Raw genomic sequence first — 26,571 nt, 5'->3', positions numbered from 1 at the left:
GCCTAAATATTTGTTGAGTGAATGACAATGGATGAATGTGTCACTAATTCAGTACATCCCTTATTTAGGGCTTATTAAGACAACACCAAGTTTTGTATCAACTGCTAATCACATCAAGGTGAACACAACAAGGTTACTTTAAACATAGGATTTTTTTCACAGGAGAGTCGAGTGTATATACATATATATATATTTTTTTTCTATAACAGGAATGAGCACAGGGTATTGTGCAGCCACAGAGGCGGGGGTCTGGATCTAGCTAAGTTGTCAGAGGAGGTGAGGTTTGGTCCATCAAGGGTTTCCAGGTAAACATGGGGGAGAAGTATCTTACAGGTAGTATAAGGCATGTGTGTGCATATGCTTCACAGTGTGAGAGTACATTTTAATTAAATGAACTGCAGGCAGCTTGTGACTCTTGGGATGCATAATGCATATGGGGGAGTGATAAGAAATAGAGAAATAGGCAGCAGTCAGCTCATGAAGAGACTTATGCTATTCTAACAAGTTTGGACATTATCTGGAATTCTGATAGACAATTTAAATTTTAAGCATGGGTGTGATAAAATCAGATTTGTGTTTTAGACAAGATAGTACCAAAAATAATGAGGTTACACAGCATTAGACAAGTGAGAAAATTATGATGCTGTTCAATTATCTGAGCAAGTAATGAGGAGAATCTGTTTTCTTGAATTAAAAAAAAAATGAATCGTAGATAAGCATATAAATTATTATAACTCAACATTGTTTAATAGCATGCCTTCATGACCTGGTGTGTACTGGGTTCTTCACCCATCCTATGGAGTTCTTATAACTGGATGATTACATAAGCCCTCTCTTGTGCTCCAGGGACTTAAGTACTAAAGAAAAAACAAAAAACAAAACCAGTAAATAACTGTCAGAACTCCAGGACTGAGCAAACTTTTCCTTCTCACCTCTCTGAGTGTGTGTTTCCAAGGAGAAAAAAATGAGTCCAAAGTCCAAGAGGATCTCACTCATTTTCCACATGACCATCTGTTCTTATCGGGACCAGCAACATCATTTTCAGAGCCCAGTGCAAAAAGAAAACATGGGGTACCTTAGTAAAAATTATTAAGAATTTCAAGATGGCTTCAGCAGAGCATGAAAACCAAGAGCCCCACTGAATCTGGGGCTCTGTATGCCAGCACAGAGCATATGCCCATGACAATGGCCCTCATCCTTATTGGCTTTTTCTAGGCACCAGTATCCTCACTGACTTTCAGTTTTGATCCCTGGGAACAGTTACCGTAGCTACTGACTAACACATTAACCCTGATTACTGGATTGCAATTCTTCCTGCACTGGGCTGAGAACATTCAAGGATCAGAGAGATTAGGAACAGGGTAAGGTAGGGTGATGGACTGCAGAGTAAGAACACATACACTAGACACAAACTGCTTGAGTTCCAAGACCTCTCTACCACTACTGGCACTTACTTGGAGAAGGTACAAAACCTCTCTGTGCCTCCATTCTCTGACCTGCAAAATGGGAATGACAAGAGTTAACTGTGTTTTAGGACTGTTATGAGAATTAAGTGGGTTAATCCCTATAAAGCACTTGGCCAGTAGATGAAATGTGGTAACTGCTTGGGTCAGTTTTCTTATTCTTTTGGAGATTATATTCTGAAGAGTGAACTTTGCTTGGTTCCATGCAGTAAAAATATTACCATTCAGGATGAGATTTGTCGTTGATGAGCAAAAGTCCTTAATTTTAATGTAATTGAATTTATGAATAGTTTATTTTATTTGTATTTATTTTTTATTAAATTTATTGGGGTGACATTGGTCAATAAAATTATGTAGGTTTCAGGTATACAATTCCATAATACATCTTTTATATATTGCATTGTCTGTTCACCACTCAGTCAAATGTCTCTCCATCACCATATATTTGACCCCTTTACCTCTTCTACCTCCTCACTTCCCCGCTTACCCTCCAGTAACCACTAAATTGTTATCTCTCTATGAGTGTTTGTTTGTTTGTCTTGTTTGTTTGTTGCTTCCAGATTTATATCCCACATGAGTGAAGTCATGTGGCTCTCCACTTTTTCTGTCTTATTTCACTTAGCAAGATAATCTCAAGATAAATCCATGGTGTCACAAATAGCAGTATTTCATCTTTTCTTACGGCAGAGTAGTATTCCATTGTGTATATGTATTACATCTTCTTATCCAATCATCTATCAAAGGACACTTTGGTTGTTTCCATGTCTTGGTGACCTGAACAATGCTGCAATGAACACAGGGGCACATATATCTTTACAGATAAATGTTTTCAAATTTTTTGGGTAGATACCCAAGAGAGGGATTTCTGAGTCATGGTAATTCTAGTCTTAACTTTTTGAGAAACCTCCATTTTGTTTTCCATAGTGGCTTCACCAAATTTACATTTCTACCTGCAGTATGTGAGGGTTCCTTTTCCCCACATCCTCTCCAAAACTTGTTATTACTTGTCTTGTTGATAATAGCCATTCTAACAGGTATGAGGTGGCATCTCATTTTGGTTTTGATTTTCATTTCCTTAATAGCTAATGAAGTTGAGCATTTTTTTATGTATCCATTGGCCATTTGTATGTCTTCTTGGGAGAAGTGTCTGTTCAGGTCCTCTGCCGAATTTTAAATTGAATTGTTTATTTTGTTGTTGTTGTTGTTCTTGAGTTGTATGAGTTTGTTATACATTTTGGATACAGCCCCTTATTGAAAGTGTTGTTTGCAAATATATTTTCCCATTTGATTGGTTGCCCCTTAGTTTTGTTGATGGTTTCTTTTGCTGTGCAGAAGCTTTTTAGTTTTATGCAGTCCCATTCTTTTTTATTTTTATTTTTTATTTTACTTCCCTTACCTTTGTGGTCGAATTTATAAAATCCTCTCTGAACCCAAGCTCTGTAGGTTTCACAACTATGCTTTCTTCTATGCAATTTATTGTTTCAGGTCTTATGTTTAGGTCTTTGATCCATTTTGATTTAATTTATTATGTGGTGACAGATAGCAGTCTAGTTTCATTCTTTTGTACAGCATTTTTCAATTTTCCCAGAACTATATATTGAAGAGGCTTTCTTTTCTCCATAGTATGTTTTTGGCTCCTTTGTTGAAAATTATATATATATTTATATGTTTATTTCTGTCTTCTCAAGTCTATTCCATTTGTCTGTATGTTTTATTTTTCTGCAATTCCATGCTGTTTTAATTATTGTCACTTTGTAGTATAATTTGAAGTCAAGGGATGTGTGCTTCTAGCCTTGTTCTTTTTCTCACAATTACTTTGGCTATTCAGGGTCTTTTGTGATTCCATACAAATTTGATTATTTTTTTGTTCTATTTCTTTAAAAAAATGCCATTGGAATTTTGATGGGGATTGCATTATATATATATATATATATTGCTTTGGGTAATATGGCCATTTTAACTATGTTGATTCTTCAAATCTATAAACATGGAATATCTTTCCATTTCTTTGTGTCTTCTTCAATTTCTTATAATAATCTCTTATAATTTTCAGTGTATAGGTCCTTCACATCCTTTGTTAAGTTTATTCTTAGGTATTTTATTATTTTTGTTGTAATTGTGAAATGAATATTTTTTCATTTCTTTTTCTGAAATTTCATTGTTAGTATATAGGAATGCAATTAATTTTTGTTCATTGATTTTGTATCCTGCAACTTTCCTGCATTTGTTTATTTCTAATAAAAAACACATTTTTTTGGTGGAGTTTTTAAGATTTTCTATAGTAAGTATCTGGTCATTTGCAAAAAGTATCGATTTATCTTTTTTTTTTATTTCTGATTTGGATGGCTTTCATTTGTTCCTCTTGCCTGACTGCTCTGGCTACTACTTCCAGTACTATGTCGAATAACAGTGGTGAGAGCGGGCATCCCTGTCTTCTTCCTGATATTAGAGAAAAAGCTTTCAGTTTTTCACCATTAAGTATGATATTAGCTAAGGGTTTGTCATATATGGCCTGATTATGTTGAGGTACTTTCCTTCTATACCCATTTTATTAAGTGTTTTTATCATAAATGGATGCTGTATCTTGTCAAATGCTTTTTATGAATCGATTGATATTACCATAAAATTTTTATCCTTTATTTTGTTTATGTGCTATATCACATTTGGTTGATTTGTATACATTGAACCATCCTTGTGCCCCTGGAATGAACCTGACTTGATCATGATGTATGATATTTTTAATGTATCGTTGTATTCGAATTGCTAGTATTTTGTTTAGGATTTTTGCATCTGTATTCATCAGAGATATTGGTCTGTGCTTTTCTCTTTTTGTGTTATTCTTACCAATTTTTTCATAACAGGGTAATATTGTCCTCATAAAATGGGTTAGGAAGTATTGCCTCTTCTTAAATTTTTTGGAAGAGTTTGAGGAGGACAGATATTAAATTATCTTTGAATGTTTGGTAGAATTCACTAGTGAACTCATCTGGTCCTGGACATTTGGTTTTGGTGAGGTTTTGGATGATTGTTTCAATTTTCTTACTATTGATCTGTCTGTTTAGATTTTCCAGTTCTTGGTGATTCAGCCTTGTATATTTCTAGGAACTTGCCTATTGTTTCTAGGTTATTGAATTTGGTGTCATATAGTCTTTCATAGTATTCTTATATGATCCTTTGTATTTTTGCAGTATCCAACATAACTTCTCTTTCATTTCTGATTTTGTTTATTTGTGATTTTTCTCTTTTTATCTTAGTGAGACAACCCCCTTAGGGGATTGTCAATTTTATTAATCTTTTCAAAGAATGAGGTTTTGTTGCATTATTTTTTTCTGTTGGGTTTTTGTTCTCTAATTCATTTAAATCTGCTCTAATTTTTTTTTCTGCCTTGTGCTGACTTTGGGTTTCATTTGTTCTTCTTTTTCTAGTTCTTTAAGATATAATATTAGGTTTATTTGGGATTTTTCTTGTTTCTTGAGATAGGTCTGTAATGATATAAATTTCCCTCCTAATACTGCTTTCACATTATCCTAATAATTTTTATATGATATATTTTCATTCTCATTTGTCTCTATATCTTTTCATTTCTCCTTTTATTTTTTCTTTCTGTTTTTATTTTTTCAGTCATTCTTTAGTAGCATGTTTAATCTCTATGTATTTGTGTGTATTTCCACCTTCTTTTTGCAGTTGTTCTCCAATTTTAAAGTATTTCAAAGCATTGTAGTTGGAAAATATGCTTGGTATGATTTCAGTCTTCTTAAATTTGCTAAGGCTAGTTTTGTGTCCCAACATATAGTCTATCCTAGAGAATGTTCTGTGTGCCCTAGAAAAGAAAAATGAAAGGCTCTATAAATATCAATTATGTCCAGTTGGTCTATTGTGTCATTTAAGGCTGGTATTTGATTATTGATTTTCTGTTTAGATGATCTATTCATGAATGTCAATGGGGTATTTAGGTCCCCTACTATACTTGTGTTTTTGCCACTTTCTTTCTTTAGTGCTGTTAGTAGTTGCTTTCTATATTTTGGTGCTCTCTGATTGGGAGCATATATGTTGATGAGTATTATGTCTTGGTGTATTGTCTGTCCCCTTTATCATTATAAATGTCTATCTTTGTTTCTTGTTACTTTTTTTATCATGAAGTCTGTTTTATCAGTTATAAATATGGATACACCTGTTTTTCTCTGGAAGCCATTTGCTTGGCGTATCATTTTCCACTCTCACTTTGAGTCTATGTTTTCCCTTGCAGTTGAAATGTATCTCTTGAAGACAGCATATGGTTCAGTTTTGTTTTTTTTATCAAATCTGCTACTATGTGACTTTTTATTGGTGAGTTCTGGCAGTTTACATTTAGGGTGGTTAACAATATATGAGGATTTCCTTCAGCCATTTTTATCTTTTTTAGTAGCTCAATGAATAGGAATAACAATAACAATAACAATAACAATAACAATAACAGAAAATGGGAGGGGTTGAAGGTCTGAATTTGCAAAGAGGAATGGAGATAAAATGCATGCTGAAGAAAAAGGATTAGTGTATATATGAAGTTTTCTTTTATGTAAACTTAATGGTATCCACTAAAAAAAAAACCCAGAACTGAGACACATAACATAAAAAGAAGGGGAAACAAAGAAAAAAAAATCATAGAGTACCACTAAACTAAAATGACAGACAGAACTACAAAGGCAAAAAAACACCTATAATTTATTTTTTGATTTTTAGTTTTGCCTTTTCAGATATTTTTCCCTATCCCAAAGACATAAATATATTACCTGTTTCTTCAGAAAATTTTACATATGTCTTTAAAAATTATTTTTTATGTGTTATATTCAATCAGAATCCAATTTCCTTTTCCATGTGGAAATGTTGACCTCCTTTTCTGTCTTCCTTCTGCACCCTAATGTTCCCAATGATCCAGCCACTCTTGTCTCCCTTGCTCTTTCTAGAATTTGACTCTGGGCCTTTGTACAAAGTATTCACTCTGCCTAGATTTCTTTCCCCCTAGATATTATATAGATGACTGCCCACCCCCAACCTCTTTCATGTTCTTGCTCAAATATGCCCTGCTCATTGAGGCTTTTGAATTTTAAGATAACCGTTCGCCTTCCCCCACAACACACACACACACACACACACACACACACACACACACACACACACACACACTCACATTCCCTTGTATTCCCTTCTACATATTTTTTTGCACACCATTTAAATCCCAAATGAAACACTAAATATTTGACGTTTGTTTTTCAATTGTCTTTATCCCTCTACTAGAATGTAAAGTCCATGAGGATAGGAATAATGATTTTTTTATTTGTTTTGTTCTCAATTTCTAGAACAGCGTCTCCTCCTTGGAAGATTTCATTATTCTTTTACCAGAACAATCCAAAACACCTTATGTCTTGGGTTTTTTTCTTTCATATAGAGTGGTGGGAATTTTAGCTTCACATATATGAATTAATAAAGGCATTTGGTTAGGAAGTCTCTGGGTGACTTTTTTCTTTCTTCTTCCTCTTCCTCTTCCTCTTCCTCTTCCTCTTCCTCTTCCTCTTCCTCTTCCTCTTCCTCTTCCTCTTCTTCTTCTTCTTCTTCTTCTTCTTCTTCTTCTTCTTCTTCTTCTTCTTCTTCTTCTTCTTCTTCCTTTCTTCTTCTTCTTTTTTCCCCCCGTGATCCTAGGTGAAAGCCAAGACACACAAGCACTCCCACTTTTTCTCTCTGTCAGAGTAGAATTTTTCATAGCCCACACACCAAAGGATTCAGGGTGTGTGTTTGTGTGTAGGAGGTTTCACAAATGAATTCCTGCCTGATGCTCTGGTCCAGGCTTTGTCTCTTATTTCCTAATTTGCCATCCATTAAAAGCCAGGCCTCCCCATCAGCAGTGGAGAGATTTTCCCAAAGGCCAGTATTCCAAAAATTTCTCTTAACTTCCTACTTTTTTTGTCCATAAATTTAAAAAATATTTTAAAAGAATTTCAAAGAGAATTGCAAAGGAAACAAAAAGAAAAGGGAGGGGCCGGCCGAGTGGCAGGATGGTTAAGAACTGGCTTGGGATGCCAGAGGGCCCCGGTTCGGATCCCACATATGAGGGCCAGTGACACTGCCCTCTACAGCTAAGATGCTGAACAACAGCTCAACCTGGAGCAGGGCTGTCACCGGCGACGGCGTAGGCTGCAGCCCCTGTGGCAGTGGGTTGCCATGGGCTACCGTGTGTAGCCAGCAGCCAGCATGAGCGGCCAGCAGCCACTGTGAGCAGCTATCCAGAAGCCAGCAACTGATGTGCCTCGCCTGGGAAGAGCACAATGATGGTGCCAACTTGGGCCAGTGAAGCAATGTCCTCCACAACTAGACTGAAGAACAAAAGGACAGCAACTTGTCTGTTCCCATTCCCCCAATTCCCCAATAAAAATCTTAGAAAAAAAAAAAAGAAAGAATAGGAAGAAGAACCTATAGGACATATAAACCACGTACAACCCAAGGACAGTTGGGTATTTATAAATATTCTAGGATAATTGGTATTACTATTTCAAGGTATGATAGCGTTCCCAAGGTTATGTTTTAAAAAGAGCACTTATCATTTATAAATCTATTCTGAAGTATTTACAGATTAAATGATATAATGTCTGAATGTTCTTTGAAATATTTGGGTGTGTGAATGAGTAGTACTGTAGATGAAACAAGATTGGCCATATAATTATTGATACTAATGGATGGATACATTGGAGTCATTTGATATGTTTCAAAATTTCCAAAATTAAAAAGATATATATTTTAAATTGAATTAAAAAACTAACTTCTCTGGTATTATAGTTTCTCTGTGCCAGTAGTTTCTTCAATGATGTACTCTGCCTCATCGGTAGAAACTAATGTCTCCAAGTTTCCATTCAAGAAAAAAAATACTGGGGATGCCAAAAAAATGTATACATATTTTAAGAGATGTTATTATCAAGCAGTATTCACTGTAATCAGAAGTGTCTGGACTTTGAGCACCTCTTGTAATTGCAGAATTTAAAGGTGACTTGTATTCATCTTTTGTTATTGGTATATATTGAGTATTACAATTTTAATAGTTTTTTTTTCCTTTCTTAAAATATGTGTTCATTTTTTTGGGGTACCCTCTGTATATTTTGTAGAAGGCTCATCTAATCATGTTCATCTAATCATGACTTTCACTCATACAACCTTTTAATTTACTCAACAATCATTTATTGTTTGCCTACTAGGTTTTATGCACTATAATAAGACCTAGAGATGCTTACTGTTTGGAGGCAGAGAGAGACAAGAAGACAACAGAATGCAATGTAGAGACATTTGTAAAGACATGAAGCATGAGAAGAGGGCTGCTTGTCTAAGGGTGGGCTGAGAGAGACTTTTTGGAAGATGTGGCCCTCTGTTCTATCTCAAAGGAAGCATAAGGGTTATCTAGATAAAGAGGGAGAGAAGATATACTTAACTCATACCCCACACTAACATGTCTACCAACTAATAATTTTACATACTAACCAGATGCTAAACCAAACCTTGAACTAACTACTTTATGTTGCATTGTTCTTTTTTATGTTATATATACATTTATATTATATATGTATCTGTATATTGGTATATATTGAGTATCATAATTTTAATATAGTTTTTTCCTTTCTTAAAATGTGTATACATTATTTTGGTTCTCTCTCTCTCTCTCTCTCTCTCTCTCTCTGTCTCTCTCTCTGTCTCTCTGTCTCTCTCTCTGTCTCTGTCTCTCTCTCTCACTATATATATATATATATATATATATATATATATATATATATATATATATATATATATATATATATNTATATATATATATATATATATATATATATATATATATATATATATATATATATATATATATTTGGTCTTCTTTAAAGATCCAAAAAAGTATTGTAATTATTTTATTTCCCTTTGAGGCACTAGAAAATAAGTAATCTGTCCAAGTTCACTGACCTAGGATTCCAGAATGACTGATTCTAAGAAGACATGTTATTACATCAACACTAAGCCATAAAAGGAATTTCAAAAGTCAGTGACTTATGTTGATGCTGCAAAATAATGAGGACAGCAGGACAAGCAATAACATGTACTTCTTGCAGAAAAGGGATAATTAAAAGTCTTTGTCTACATTGTGCTAAAATTTATAGTTAAAAATGAAAGCTTTATTTTAATTGGCTTGGCTTCACAGAGCTATTTTGCTTCAACTTATCTTACCACCATCCCCAAAACAAAAGTGTCACTAATGTCTGAGTGATTCCCTGCACTTGTATTCAGAAAAACCAGTTTTTACATGTGGACGTATTTTGGAAGGGAGCTTGCAACAAGTTGCAAAAACCAAGATTTATGTGGTTGAGCCATAGTGAGTTGTGGAGCGTTTAGAACATGGTCATCTCCGTACAGCAAATGGTCAGGTGCTATCCTGTAAGAAAAATGGAAGATCTGAAGTTCCTAGCTGTGTATGCCTGAGTTGTGCCCTCACTGTGCTATGACACATAAGTTTGACCTGCAAGCACTTCTGTCCTCCAGCTGTCAGCACGATGCTAGGTAGGAATAAGCATCCTTTTATGCCTATGAGGCTACAAAGCATTAATAGGTTATGGCAACATGGATTATTTAAAAGTATCTTTCTAATATGTAGTTTAGTATATATCCATGCCCAGTAATGATGATAACATCTTGAGCTTATATCCTAGATGACATCTGTGCCCTCCAAAACCTGTTTATATACAGTGTAATGTGCTGTTGTAGTATATTTCAGTCTTGATGCTGATGGAGTGCAACACATTAGGGAGCCCAGTAGCAGGCAGCCATGAGACGTTTCATCTGCAAAAATGAAAAGGGATCAGTATGGGGAGGGGAAATAAATGCCAGTCATTTCACACATATTGGCGAGACGAAAAGACAAGTGCAATTTGTCATTATAATTTGTGTTGTTAACCCTCCTCGTTTATAGTATATTCCCAATTATACCCATTAGGTTGTGCTTAGCTAGAGGGCAGTTTGCATTTTTTAAATGTGTTGAGAGCAGTAATGATTTAGCTAGTGCTCATTTGTTTTCTATTGCTTGGTTAAGCATGCCACCTAGTCTTTTTCCTGTTTTACATATTGGATGAATAAGAGATGCTATAATAGCTTTAAATGGCTAAATCTGTGGTCCTCTGCCCTGGAGAGTTTTAAACCAGTGCTTGAGCCTCACCCACCAGACATTCTGATTTAAATGTTTTGGGTTGGGAGGCATTAGGAGTCTTTAAAAGCATCCTTTGAGATTCTAATACACAACCATGGTTAAGTTCCACGTGGGTTGAGTAGACAGCAAGATTAGCTATGGGTGACTTCAGTTGTGTCATTTAGAGACAGGAAGGTCCAGGCTCAAAGATATCCCTGTCTGGTAAGGTTAGCTCTCCAAACTGGGGATGTTTTTAAGAGTAGCAATGGTTGAAGACAGGAAGTAGTAGAAATTGGAGATACTCCCTAGAAATTAGAATTACTGCATGGGTTTTGGGGAGTGTGTGATGCCTACCATAGAAAGAAAATGTTTATTTTCCTGGACTGTCATCCTAGACAGTTTATGCAGATATAAGCATGAGTTATTCCTTCTGAAATCTATGTTAAAGACTTGCATATAAGAAATTTTAAGTTCAATGGCTAGTTACATATATTATATTTGCAAAATGCTTTAAATCCCATTTAATTAGGCATTCCTAACAGCTGTTCTGTGAGTTGGCTCCACACATTACCCATATAGGACAAGCAAGAAAATTGAAGCTCAGAAAGGTTAAGTGCATTGCCCAAGGTCATATAGCAATACCGTAATGAGCTGGGATTAGAAATCAGAGCCCTGAAGGTCTTGTCTGTTGCCAGAGTCATTGAATTTGGCCTCTGTTGCAAAGTGAATGATGATTATGAAAATTTAAGAAGATAGAATACATTTTTGTCAGCAACATTTGAAAATGAAAAAAATATATGTGGCTATCCTAGAGCTTATTTTCAATATTCCTAGTAAGATTAGCAGAAAAGTTTTGCAATTTTGTTTCATTTAATGTGTATATAGATAGGCTCAGTGTTCATTTTGAAGTATTTAGCGGTCTAGGCTGGGAGGGAATTGTTGGGGAGGAGACTGCTCTTGATGTGCCTACTCTATGGAACATCAAGATAAATAGGAAGTATATGAAAACTTCCTACTCAATAGCTCTTCTAGGGCATTACATTTTTTACCACTTAAGCCCTCCATTTCTCCTTGAACCAAGAGAGAGTACAGGATTGACAGCATTTGTATAATAAAGTTCGTATTATAATTTCTGGATGCTTATAAAACTATGGAGGACTTCTACAGAATGATCCATCCATTCAGTTTCACTTCTGCTTCACTGGGAGATTTAATAATGCATATACGTTTCAGTATAACACACAGCACCTAGGTGCTTCTCCTACATGAGGAGACACCTGATAAATATTTATCAACAATGACAACACTGTATGTGGTAAGTGCTTCCCTCTGAGAACTCAGAGTCATAGTATCTGTTTTTCCAAATTTAAGTGGGAGATAACCGGGCTCGTGGTGAACCTGATTTCGTACCTTTTCTTGAAAGTAAATCAACTCTGTTTGAATCTCAATAATGGTTGTAAATTAACTTGAAATGGGGTATTTCTTGTGTAAAATTAGTCAGTAGAGAAAACTACTTTTTAGGGGGTTTAATATTAAAGAAACTTGGGCTGCCTAACTTCATACTGTGACCTCTGTCTCTGAAGAATTGACTTAGAAACAGACTTCTTAATGAACAGTTGGAAGTTTTGACGGTTGTTTGCTCCTCAAATGCATGCTTCTCTTTGAGTAAACAACCGTTCTCTTTAGTTACATAGCATCTATTTGTGATGTTTCTCTCATAACAACATATATAAAGTAGCTCCAGCTGATTATTTGGAGGTAAGCCCTATACTTTCTTTCCTTTTAATTTTTAATTTAATGATTCATGTGCTTGGGACACACAACAGTTTTCTCTGGATGCATGAACTGCTGTCTTAAGCAGAATTATGTAGTAAGCAATAAAAAGCTCCAGTAATCCAAATGAATAGATAATTTTAAGAACAGTAGTGTAGTCTACCTTTTCTACACATATGAAATGCAACTTGATGCTGTAGTGAGAAACATAACGTGCATGTTTGTTATGTTCACATGGGGCGATGGGCTTTTTCTGAGGGATCATATAATTTTTCATACAAATTAGGCACTTCTGAAAGTGAGTGGATGAGCTATTTCTATTTAAGCCAGGATAACAGGCATTAACGAGGACTTTCTGAGCAAACAGGAGGTTTGATCACATATCCATTCCTCTCCAATGATATGAGGAGATTGTTGGTCCTAATTGCTTTGCAATTGTAGTTTAATTTACCAGGACCATGGGATGATTTTTAAGCCACTCATGGTCTCCTAGATGCTGAGAACATGGATTGACCTAGCACTGAATACAAGATTAGTTTTTCTTTTGATTAGAAACAGCCTCAACTGTTGAAGATTTTCTTCTACTATTTTAAAAAATCTTTCTTCTCACCTTCGCTCCTTAACTCATATTATACTAGACAAGACCCTCACACCCAGCAACCTGTACCTGCTTTATATGCAAGAATTAAATCTCATTTAATTCTTACAACCATCATGTGAAATAGAAACTTTCATTTGCCCTGTTTTACAGCCAAGGAAGCCAAGGTTTAGCATGATTAAAGGAACTGCCTGAGGTCTAACACACACTAGGGTTATAACAACCCTGGGAAATATTTATTGTGTGATTGTTTATGTGATATGAATTTTAAATATCACTGGGGCCATCATTTTGCTTCAAGGTCAGTTAGAGGGGACTCATCAGTAGATTTGTAGTTTTCTTTGTTTAATGGTGACCTGGAAGAGGAGGACAGAGAGTACCAGGTGAGAACCAAGGGTCCAAGGCAATAAGCCTCAAAGATTATTGGTGTCACAAAGCAGGATGAGTCATCGAGATCTATCAGATCTGTTACTAATGGAGATATTTGAGAAACAAGGTAAAGGCAGACAGATCATATATTTTTAAAATCTGTCATCAGAATTCTGCAGATCCGTGTCGGCATAAGCACCACGCATTGCTGATACATATCCATCGTGCATCTGCTTTGTACATCTCCTGGTGTCATCGCCAACCCCACCTCTCCTGTCAGCCGTGCTCAGGTTCACCGTTCTCTACATGCACTTCTTGATTTTCCCAGACTCTCACATTTCAAACCAATTGGAAACTTAGGGGGTCAATTCTTTACTTCAAATCATTATAAAAAAAAAAATGTGGCACCTGGGCTTAACACTCATGATTCTTCAGTGCAGTGTGATAAATCCAGCTCACCTGGCCCTGAGTCACCCAGATGTACTTTATACATACTGATTTTCTCCGCCCTGCTACCATCTTTCCAGGAAAAAGAATCTGTAAATGTTCCCCCATGTTTGTAGCCCATGCATATATTTCTTATTAAACATAGTTTTTGATCTTTAAGGTGCCATTTTTTTGAAGGGTTACTTCTTTTGAGTATGATTAATAACAAATGTAATTGTTCCTGATGACTTAGTAATGATAAAATACATATAAGTCAAAATTGAATTTACACTAGTTGTTTATTAGCCATAATCGTGCTGGAGCAGTTTATGTTTGTAAACAGGCACTTTAATTTTGTCATTTTGTCATAGGACTAGTGAGGGTGGAAGCATCATTCACAAAGCCTCACAGATACTGTTTTATTGACACTTGAAGTTTTCTGCGAACAGGGTGCTGCTATTGACGAGTTTATTAGAAAGGAAGAGGTATCCCTTGGGAATAACAGAGGCCCTGTGATATGGACCACTTCCTGGAATGTTCCACTCTTTCTCTTCATCATACTATGAAGTTTCTTTTATGAAAAATATCATGGGTTTTGATGTCTGTTTAGCTGCAGTTTTAATCCTAGCTAGGTGACTGCAAATTATCTCTTCCTCCCTTTGTTTTCTTACCTGTAAAATGTGTATAACAATAATACTAATAATGCCAACCTCATACAGTGTTGTAATAATAAAATGAAATATCATATGCAAAATGCCCAGAAGTGGAGCTGATGTAGATTAAGATAATAATTTCTGGAAACTTCTACACATTTTACATATGTATGTAATGCAGATGTTTTCCACCTGCAAAGCCACAGTCTTCCCCTTCTCAACCTTCACATGAATATCTGTAGGGCATGATAATCAATGTAAATATTTTCCCCAAACTTTGAATTATTTGACCTAGAATTATACCATAAGGCAGAAAGCTCTGTGTGTGAGTGTGCACTGTGTTTTTGTGTATGGTGTGCGTGTGTGCATGTGCAGGTAATTGAAGGAACAGGCATTGGTCATGTTCTCCTATCTCAGTGTGAGGTAAAGCCACCTGCTTTATTTTTTTGTTGTTGTCTTTAATCTTCATTTCCTGTCTCTTCAGATAACACTTGGAGACACACACACACACACACACACACACACACACACACACACACTCATGTGCACAACCTAAAGGTAAACAATAATTTTCAGAGTAACCATATTGTAATTGAAATTAGCTGACAGTAGAGACTTTTTTCCTAAAAGCGTAATTAGTTAACAAAAATTGTCCCCACCCAAATGAAGATAGCTTTAATATTATTATGCACAACTGTTGTTTTAATTACATTTTCTTTTTAATTTTCTTTTACTATATCCCTTACTGAGCTTTAACTACATTTCAGAAGGAACCAATTATGGGATTCCTCTCTGTGAAATACTTAGTAACATCTCTCCTTTGACTTTATAAGCATTTCCTGACAGGAAAAAATTTGGCTCACTCACATGGGGAAACTGGAAAAGGTTTAATGGATTATTTACAAAGCGGTGGGCAGAATTCATGTAAACTCAAAGTACCTGGGCTAGTGACAGCCGGGATCCTGAAAGCTGATAGAGGAAGCAGCAGTTAGTAGAGCTCAGACAAAGTAGCTGTAGGAAAATGTCATTCCATAGAAACTGTGGCTTTTAATACAGTGCGGAACCAACTTGAGGTGATCCAGATGATGAAAGCTGGTGGAATAAATAACCTGATTTCTCTCTCTCCTCTTGCCACCTTTCTTCGTTCCATTGTGTGTCCCATCCCCTGTTAGCCAATGGTCAAGGGGACCAGCCAGAAGCCAATGGTCAAGGGGACCACTGATACACTCCTTCTGTGGTCAGCCCCCATGGTACAGAGCGCCTTGAAGGAGGCTGCAGAAAGGGAGCAGATGGAAAAGTTTCCATATCTGTCCTTAACTTGCAGTTCAAGGTCATGAAATGTACAAATATGTTGGTCTCTTTTCCTTCCTTTAATCTCATCAAAATGATAGAAATTAATTTTAAAAGTCCAATTCCTTTTCAAAAAGAAGAGGACTATCAGTGGATGAGTGATCCAAACTCATTTATGGAAGACTTAAAATGAACAAAGACTGAAGAGTAGAGAAACTGATGATATCACACAAGCCATGACCTAACTTACTAGGAATGTGGGTGGCAGTAGATGAGGAAGCCATCTACCCAGGAAGATTCTTTAGAACATCGGTGGCTGGTCTGATGAAAGACAGGAGTGAGCAATGGGACTGAAAAAAAAAAGGATTATTTAGAGCCTTTAGACAACCAGTAGATGCATAGAAATAGTGATGTAATTATAAAAAATTGAAAGGTGGTGTAAATTCTCATCAATTATAGCAGAAAGTTAATAGATAATGTCTAAAGTTAATAAATCAAAAAGTAATTACATAATATTATTTATAGATTTACAGGTAACCACAGAAGAACTAAATACAGAAATAGTTCATAATGTTTGGGGAGGAGGACAGGTAATGATTGTAGGTCAGTTGCTTCTCATCTTTTTGTATTGCTGATTTTTTAAAAAACCATGAGAATAAATAATTTTAATAAAAGCTCCTTTTCCTCCCCCTTTTGTTTCACTCCACTTAGTTTACAGGCTTTCTAAAACTTTTCTTGTTAACATAGTTGGTTAGGTCCATTATCTGTTCCAAACCTACAAAGTAAGTCCATTTTCTGCTACACTCCCCTTTTCTCCAGCTTTTATAATCCCCGCATGTATACACACATGAGCCATGCACACACATCTGCCTTCTGATTGTAGTTACATATCTTTCTCTGTAAATCCCATTCACCCTGTGTGTCAGTAGATTTTCTCAAACCATTTCCTTGGCCTGAAATGCCTTCCACATTTTTTTCCTGTTTAGCCTTCATGTCCCAGAATAAATTCTGCCCCCTCCATTAGCTGTCTCTCCTTTCCAGAGACACAAATGATTATGCTTTATTCTTCTCCTGACACTACACCACTGTTTGACACTTCTCACTCTACAATGACTCATAAGTAATTGTTCATCTATCTGTCCCCTTTGTGTTTAATTGTAAGTTCAAGAATTTGTATCTTTATACCTAACGCAATATGTTGCATGTGGTAATTGAAACGGTTGCTAAACACTATAGATAAAATTGTTGATTCAGAAGGCATATAAAGATTATAGGGCCAGCTGAGTAGCTCAGTTGGTTAAGAGTTTGCACCAGCTCTGAGCAACAGGGTCGCTGGTTCAATTCCCACATGGGCCAATGTGCTGCGCCTGAGCTGAGCTGCCAACAGGTGGGAGGATGGCTCCACTGGTAAGAGCACGTGCTCCTAATTACAAGATTGCCTGTTACATGATGGGCTACGCCCACCTGCAGCTGGGACTGAACTCAGCACCTTGAGCTGAGCTGCCACCCGGATGGCTCAGTGGATAGAGCGTGTGCTCTTAACAGCAAAGTTGCTGGTTCAGCTTCTGCATGAAAAAAAAAAAATTATAAAATAAATGGCCCCAACGCATTAAAGTGAACATCAGCGGTCTTTTTATTGAGATGCCTGTTAAGACTTCTGCTTCTTAGCAAAACCATGAAGTAAACAATATTTGGTCACAATTTAGTGCCTCTTTCCTAAATTTCAGTTGCATAATACTGTCTCAGATTATGAGGAATAAGAAATCTAAACTAATACCCATAAATATGTTACTAATGTAGTCACTTTTTATGAGTGTTTGCATTGTAAAAATTAGCCTAGAGAGGGAAATGCCTTGCCTGAGAGAGTGATTTGCTACTAGTAAAACTCTAGACCCCCAGCTGTTGTTTTGAGATGAAAGGCAGCTTCTGGGACCTCTCAGATTATGCTGTTTAACTCTTCTGCCATAGGCAATTCAGATTAATTTCAAACATATTAAGGCAGTGGCAAAGAACCTTAGCATATTAGAACACAGATTTGAAATCACAATTATTAAGTGTAAAGGGTCTATCTCTAGAAGTAAGATTGAGTGTTAACCCCTGGTCTTTGCTTTTAATTCTCGTTTCCCAGGTAGTCTTTCCACATGATCTTACCTCACCGTTTTTTTGTTTGTTTGTTTGTTTTGAATTGCTACCTAACCTTGGATATTTTTCTGCATCCACATAAAAGGGCACTCTAATTTTATTTTTTCTTCACTTTAGGAAATGCCACAATAAAACAATCTCGATACAGAATTGTCATCCAAGAAGCAGCCAACGGAGGCCAAGGATGCCCAGATACCTTATTTGAAGAGCGAGAGTGTGAAGATATCTCATTGTGCCCTATGTATCGGTAATGAATTACCTTTTTGAACAATTATTAGACTTTAGTATGAATTAATGGTTATTAATGGTTATTCAGTGAGAAATAAGATAAGGTAATGTTTACCTTCAAATACCTCTGAGCTTCCCCCTCTTATCTGGAATATATTTTGAAGGGGTAAAGAATATGAAAATCTAATTATCAGGAAAAAGGAAGCAACCATACATTGAATACAAGTGAGCTTCTGGAGTTCTGCTACTCAGGCAATCAATTTTCAAGATGAGGATCCAAAGAGATTCAGGATGAGGTCTTTACCTGAAATGCGCATGTGCACACAACATACCTCATTCTATTGTTCTCATCCTAAAGCCTTTTATCAAGAACTAAGAATCAAAGTTATACTTCTTTAATAGGTATTTTAATTCAAAAATGTTTTTGGTTCTTAGTTTGAATAATATATACACTTTAAGAAAATATCTACTTTGAAAAGACAGTTTAAAATAGATAATGTTTTTAAGACAATGAGTAATTTTTCAACTAATATGTAACCTGTATGTTCCTTTTTGTCGGGTTGGTGATTATTATTTATATAAACAATACCTGAGGTTTGTGTGTTTAGTCATAAACTTCCACTCTTTTAACATTGGATTGAAACATTGCTTTAAAGGACATCTGGATTAAATTCACTGTTGAGCTTTACTGATTTATGAAAAAGCCCATAGTATTAAAAAGCATAAAGTTATCAGCACACTTTAAAATGCACTTAGCAAAAATGCCTAGTGTCTGCCCAGATTGCTTAAGAAGCCGTGAAATTCAAGAGCTAATTTACTCAGAAAAATACGTGTTCTTTTTTAAGAAAACTCCTCAGACTAGATAAAGTTTAGGGTGTCATTGAAGAAATCTAAATTACTATTGATTTAATCATCCTTTTACTCCTGTTGTTTCTATAAGATGACCAATTTGGGGACGATGTAGATAAACACTGGAAACATGCCCAGACTACTAGTTTTTCCTCATTAGCCACAGGGCCATGGTGGAAACACTGTCAATAGTCATCCTTTTGTGCCATGTATGTAAATATTGAAACTTCTGAGCCCAGAAAAAGAGCTCTCAGCAATAGTAGCCGATTGGAAGAATTAGCCAAATCAAATATTATTAGACATTTTTATGAACCCAGGGCTATTGCAATCAGAGAAAATCTTAGAAACCGTTAGTGGGCTCTTCCTTTCTTTTGTCCACTCTCATTTCTCTCTTGCTGCACTGCAATTTAGCCACTCATGTTTGAACTAGTTTCCATCATTGACCTCCTGCCATTTTCCCCAGAAATCAGTTCTGCTGTGTATGGATGGAATCATTGTATCATTTCTACTGATGTGTTCTTCAGCATATGTCCAAGTTATCAGCATGATTCTCCACTCCTTAGTAAAACATCCTTGAATTTGGAATAATACAGCCCCAATTTAGGTTTTGCTTCCTCCCTCGCTGATTCGTTAGGGAGGCAAGTTTGTGTAGACCTTTATCATTATCTTGTGATTCTTCATGTTGACTCCATTAAGGTGATGTATTCACACATTAAATCAGAATCAAAGTGTTCATAGAAATTTTTCTGTGGAGTTGAACATTTCTCAACACATTAAGTTAGTAAGGAAAAGGGAAGACAGCATTGGCAAGTATCCTTATAGAATTGGCAATGGGGTCTTGACATCCAAGGATTTAGGGCTGACAAGTGCCCTTCCCTGACTTGGGCAATCTCGGGCATGCCACTTAACCTCTCTGAGTCCAGGTTTATCATCCCAGCACGGGGAATTTACCAAGAGAGTCCTGAACATTTCTTCCTCCTATTTCAGCCTATGCAGAACACTCAACTCAATTGAATTTCTTGGTCTCATTTTGGTCCAGAAAGCCCATGTATGTTTAAGAGATCTGAATGAATGGCATGTCCTAGTTGAAAAATTGGACTAACATGCTTTACCATTTCAGTTTCTGTGTTTTGGAATTATACTGCATGAGTCTATGCGTATACAAGGTACATTTAGAACTACTTAAAATTAATAAGTAATTTATTTAAATGTGACAGGTTTTTCGAGTTAACTGCTTCCTGATTTCTCCCCAGTTCTTCCCAATATGGAGGCCACTTGAATGAGTCAATGATATATTCTTTTCACATTTACAATGTAATGTACTTTGCTTGATTTTGCAAGATGGTTCTGTATCTCTCCCTTAAGACCACTTTTGCCTCACTTATCTCCAATTGTCCACAAAACCTGAGACTCAATTGGTCTAAAGTGGGGAAAGAAGGTGTGAGTGATGATATTAATGGCCGGTTGTGCTAACTAATCTCCAAGTACTATAACAAGCTATGTTCACATCACTAAGAGAGTCCTTTAAAATGACTGTTCCTGAGCAAAGGAGGTGTACTGTATGTTCTGATATACATTTATTTCTTTTTCTAAGACTTTTATTATTATTATGGTAAAAAAAACCATATAACATAACATTTACTATCTTAACCATTTTTAAGTGTATATTACAGTAGTGTTAATTATATGTACATTTTTGTGCAACAAATCTCTAAAACTTTTTCATTTTGCAAGACTGGGCAATGATATTTTACTTCATGCTTCTGTTTCATTCTTTGAAGTAGTACCTCTTATCAGAGGTATTGGCTTGTGTGAAAAAGTGTAAAAACATACTAAGCAAAGGAGCAGAACCTGTGGTTTCACTTAAGGTTTAGGTTTTGGGGAACATTCTGAGGAGACAAGTTTAAGAATACAAGCCACAGTCTGTCATGTGGGTCATAAAAATAGAGAGTTTTGCTGACCTAAGAAAGGAAAAAACAAAGGAAAGCCAGAGGCATCCTTAGAGACTATTTCCTCAGAGGAATAGAAATATTGGTCATTCGTCAGTGGCAGATTAATCCTCTTCTTTAAGACAGACTATCACATACAGATACCTGCGCCTCTCTTGCTTGCCTTTTGCCCTACAACCAATTGAGTTTGAGTTACTTCCAAGTGCTAGGAAACACCTTTTAAAAAATGTGAAGCAGAAAATCAAGTGTGATTTTCAGATGTTCAAAACTTGGCTCTCTAATGCTCCAATGGGACATATCATTTCTTTCTAACAGTTTTAAGTTCACAAAAGAGCTAAGCCTTCTAGATTTGACCTGTGCTTCTAATGCTGTTTATTGCAACTTTGCTATATGAACGAAGGTTTCTGTGTAACATGTCCACATTTGAAAAAAACGGAGTTATGGCATTAACCATGAATCTGAGGCAGAGTGAGCTATATCTCTAGTGCATGCCAAAGCTCCATTTTATGACATTGGTTTCAAATCTGTTTTTATTTTAGTTACTGTCTTTATGTTTTTGAATTTCAAATTCATCCATTTCGAGTATTTCTTTTGTATATTTGTCATGGTGAAATTTCTAGTTCGTTGTTCTTTGTAATCACAGGTGGAAGCCACAGAAATGGAGCCCCTGTATCTTAGTGCCGGAGGCTGTCAGGCAGGGAATAATGGGCACGGGTGAAGCCTGTGGAAAAGGGGTACAAACAAGAGGTAAGGAGATTTTGAAACAATTTTTCTATCTGAATGTAACAAAATTATGTTATTTTTGTACACTGTTGATTATGTTTATATTGGAATAAGTTGTGATATTATTAGATTAGGTTATTTATCAGTGTTTGAGTTTAAGTTTGGCATCAGTTAATGCTGAAATTAGGCCATCTCTTAATCATAACCTAGTGCACCTAAGGGACTATCGCTATGTAAGCAAATATCTGTTCTTTGTCATTAGCATACCTCGATGCTGGTGTTCCAAATGCATGTTGAATATTAGCCACGGCATGAAGGATATGTCAGGTTTAAACCCAGTAGTGTACATTGTGCTAACATCTGTTGAATGGATGAAAGGATAACTGAATTAATTGACTAATATTAATTAATACTCATGACTTAAACCTTATTGTTATACACACACACTTATATATGTATATTATGCACGCACACACACACACACACACACACACATACACATCCTTGCTATATGTTCTATACATAATACACATAGAACTATCAAAATTTCTAGAAGGCATTGTGAATAGGCTTCTGGATCCGAGTAACAGTGCCCTTTATCATCAATCTCTTCAAGGTGTGGCATACTGAAATCTCTGGAAAACACAGAGACTCATTAGACTACTCACTTTTCAGTATCATTCATAATCCAGGTGCTAGTGATATGCGGTTTGATAAGAAGTGTTTTAATCTTAAAATCTGACTACTTTGTTGCTAATGGGATGTGTGTAGCAAAATCAGACCTGTGGGACCAGCTGCATTATACTGTGTCCATAATTCTTTTAAAAGTCCTATTTAGAATTGAATCGCTTCCTATTGTGTAGGTCATTGTATTAGTAGGGGTCAGTCATCCCAGCCAGCACAGGAACTCCCTGCTTCGTTGATTCAGAGGCATGGAGAGCCTCTTCCTCTCTTCCTGCTGCTTTCTGTTTTTCCCAGTAGTCCACCATCCCATGCAGGAGTTGAACCGGCAACCTTGATGCATACTGAGCCATTTGGCTGCCCGTTGGCAGTTCATGGATGCTCAGCTCAAGGTGCCATGTTCAACCTTAGTTGCGGGGGGAGCAGCCCACTATCCCATACAGGAGTCAAACCGGCAACCTTGCTACTAACAGCACATGCTCTCACCGGCTCAGTGGCAGCTCAGCTTGGGCGCAGCTCACTGGCCCATGTGGGAATCTAATTGGTGACCCTGTTGCTCAGAGCTCGTGCTCTTAACCAACTGAGCCACTCAGCCGCCCCCAGTTTTGTTGTTTTTGCCTTCGGTGATGTTTCAGGCTTAATTTGCTCTAGGACCCACTTGTTCGCCTTTCTGGTAGCCATAGAACTTTCAAGGTGTCCATAGAGCTTTCCTCCAACACCATATTTCAAATGAACCATTTTTTCCCAGTCTTCTTTACTGTCCAATTTTGACATCCATACATAATAATTTGGAGTATGAGGGTGTGGATGATCTTGGCCTTGGTCTCTAATGACTCGTCTTTGCTCAAATGATCTTTCCTAATTCTTTTATTACTGTCCTTTGATAGCTATGGGAGAAATAGCACTGTATATTGGATGCTAAATAAGAGCATAGATAGCCTTCTAGAAAACCTTGTCTCAGCTCTGCAAATTATTGCCAACTAGTTGGCCATCACTGAGTCTTAAAAAGACCTGTCTACAATTCTATCAAGCCACCAGCTGCAGGGTAGTGGGGAACATGGTAAGACCTATAAATTCCATGATCATGGGCCCACTGCCACAATTCATTTGCTATAAAGTGAGTTCCTTGGTCAGCAGCAATTCTTTGTGGAATATTATGAGTATGGATAAGGCATTCTGTGAGTCCACAGATGGTAGTTCTGGCAGAAGCATTGTACCCAGGGAAAGCAAATTCATGTCCAGAATAAGTATGTATTCCAGTAAGGACAAAACACTGTCCCTTCTATGATGGAAGTGTTCCAATGTGGCCAGTCTGCCACCATGCTAGCTAGCTGATCACTGTGGGTAATGGTGCCATATTGGGGATTCAGTGTTGGTCCCTGCTTGCTGGAAGGTTGGACACTCAGGGGTGAACATACCCAGTTTGACCTTGGTGAATGGAAGTCCACGTTGCTGAGACCATAGCCTCCATTCCTGCCACCATAGCTACTTTGTACATGAGCCCATTGGGTGATGACAGGGATAACTGGGGAAAGAGACTGGATGGTATCCACAGAACAAGTAATCCTATCCATCTGATTGTTAAAATCCTCTGCTGAAATCACCCTTTGGTGAGTATTTACATGGGATATAAACATGTTCACATTTTTTACCCATCCAGAGAAGTCTACCTGTATACCTCTTCCCTAAATTTCCTTGCCACCAACTTTCCAATCATGTTCGTTTTAAGGCCCTGACTATCTAGTAAAACCATTGGCCACAGTCCCTGAATCTGGCCAATTCTCCCCCCAGGCAAAGTGAACAGCCAAGTGCACTGTTTTAAGTTCTGTCTGCTGGGAATATTTCCTCTCACTTTTGTCTTACAGAGATGCCTCAGAAAGAGGCTATAGTACTGCATCTGTCTACTTTTATTTATTTTTTTTTAGTTCAGGTGTACAGAACAATGTAATAGACATTTCACCCCTCACAAAGTGATAACCCCCTCCCCCAACCTATTGCCCCTCTGACATTATAGTTGACATACAATAATATTCAGCTTCAGGCGTACAGTGCAGTGGTCAGGCATCTATACCGTCCATGAAGTGGTGCATCTGTCTACTTTGAGGTTATGCCTACATTTCATGCAGAACCATCTCTAAGCCAGGCCTGAGTCTCCCCTTCTTCTGTCAACTGATCATAGGGAACTCCCTATGAGGCCTTACCTTCAGGTTGGGAGAGAGAAGGTAGTGTAGTAGGAGTCGGGACCATGGACATTTGTCCAGTCCTTCACATACTCACTTGTTCCTTCAGGGCCTGCTTGGGCCCCGTCATTATCTATACTTGATGATAGAGTACTACTCTGCATACCCTACCTATGGCTTGGTCAGTCAGATAACACCCAATTTGTGAAGGGCCACTCGGGTTATGTGATAACTTGGTGGCTCATGGTTAAGCTTTCAGATTCTAAGATGCAGTGACAGCCCCAAAGCTGTTTCTCAAAGGGAGTAATTATCTGCAGAGGATGGCAGGGCTTTGTTCCAAAATCCCAAGGACCTGCACTACGATTCACCTATAGTGGAGTCTCCAAACAGTGTCCCTATCTGCCACTGATACTTTAGTGGCATTAGATCTACTGGGTCTTGTGGCCCAAGTGGCAGAGCAGTGCGCACAGTAGCCTTGGCTTGTTTTAGAGCCTTTTCTTATTCTGGGTTCCACTTAAAATTGTTTTCGAAATACCCAGTAAATGGGTGGGAGTAACACACCCAAATGAGGAATATGTTGCCTCCAAAATCCGAAGAGGCCCACCGGGTGCTGTACCTATATTTTGGTTCTAGGACAGGGCAGATGGGACAACTTATCCTTCACTTTAGAAGGGGTATCTCAATATGCCCCACACCACTGGACTTTTAGAAATTTCACTGAGGTGAAAGGCCCCTGAATTTTTTCAAATATATTTCAAATGAAAATGTCTTATCATCAAAATGTTTAGAATAGTTGCTACTTTTTGCTCACTAGGTCCAATCAGCATAATGTCATCAATGTAATGGGTGGGTATGATATTTTGCTGAAGGAAAAGACTGACCAAGTTACCCACAAACTAAATCATGAAATAGGGCTAGAGAGTTGCTATGTCCCTGCAGGAAGGCAGTGAATGAGTTATTGCTGGACTTGCCAGCTAAAAGAAAACTGCTTTTGGTGGTCCTTATTATCTTTAAATATAATAATATTGGGGCTAGGGCTTAAATATGATTTTTGGGGGCACAATTCAGTTCATAACAGTTACACTTTGGAAATGACGTCCATGTCAAAACATTTATAAATTGGCAAGGTTGTTTGATTCAGGGCTGCTATGAAGCTATACAGTTGGTGATTCCATGTAAATTACAAGAAGGGATGACTCCCTAAGAACAGTTTACTTCCATATGTCAGAAAATTGTTATAATAATATGGTCTTGTTACAAGACCTTTGCCTACTTTCTCCTAGAAAATTGTTATAAAATATCTAGATCAGCAATATCTATATGCATTAAATGCTTTAAAAATGGCAAGTTTGTGGGGTGTACGATTTAACTCTATATCTTGACCTGGACTTTGACACTGTGCTAGTAGAGTATCATAATGGTTGGTTTTCATTACAAAACCATTTAGTAAATTCTCCAGAGACATTGCTGCTAAATGATGTGGAATCTTATCACATACATGGCAAATTATTTTACCTGTTTTAGAAGAATTCTAGTTTGGATTTCAAATGAAATAGATTCTAGCTGGAGGCCTGATAGTCCTTTAGACAAGTGACCTACTTGAGTTTTCCCCAAATTAGACACCAACATTAGAGAATTCCTAGTATTTAGTTGTTGGGAAATTGGCACTTTTAAAGTAGTAGGATAAATGAAAGTGGAGCAGAGACGTTTCTATTACCATCTTTTCTCTAAAATTACTTCAAAACGAGCAAGGAAAGCATGAAACAGTAACACAAAATGTTTCTTTCATGAGACCTCTTTCATTCAATTGCCCCAAAACACAAGAAGCACACACAATAAACTCATCTTCAAGTAAACTAGGAGCCATCTGCAGCCTCATTCACAATATATGATATGGAATGTTAGTGGAGATACGGTCAAGTGCTTCACAGAACACTATGGTACCTAAGCGGTATGCGGGTGAAGGCAAACAAAGTGATTTGGCCTGGACACCTTATGAAGGAACCATGTTTTGTCAAAGGAAGTGTGCAAAGGCGGGTGTGTGTGTGTGTGTGTGTGTGTGTGTG

The 26,571-nt window shown here is 37.0% G+C and overlaps 1 protein-coding gene across 1 annotated transcript in view; it reads left to right on the top strand.

Moving 5' to 3' along the window:
* LOC109372880 (thrombospondin type-1 domain-containing protein 7B) overlaps window positions 1-26,571 on the top strand; it is a 382,043-nt gene that overhangs the window by 21,520 nt on the left and 333,952 nt on the right. Inside the window, exons 4-5 of the mRNA XM_019626386.1 lie at window positions 18,013-18,142; window positions 21,565-21,668. Coding sequence (XP_019481931.1) covers window positions 18,013-18,142; window positions 21,565-21,668 — 234 coding nt within the window. The remainder of the gene's footprint in view (window positions 1-18,012; window positions 18,143-21,564; window positions 21,669-26,571) is intronic.

The sequence above is a fragment of the Hipposideros armiger genome, unplaced genomic scaffold (genome assembly GCF_001890085.2).
Source record: "Hipposideros armiger isolate ML-2016 unplaced genomic scaffold, ASM189008v1 scaffold_673, whole genome shotgun sequence".
Classification (NCBI taxonomy): Eukaryota; Metazoa; Chordata; class Mammalia; order Chiroptera; family Hipposideridae; genus Hipposideros; species Hipposideros armiger.
This window is presented reverse-complemented; position numbering and strand designations above follow the sequence as displayed.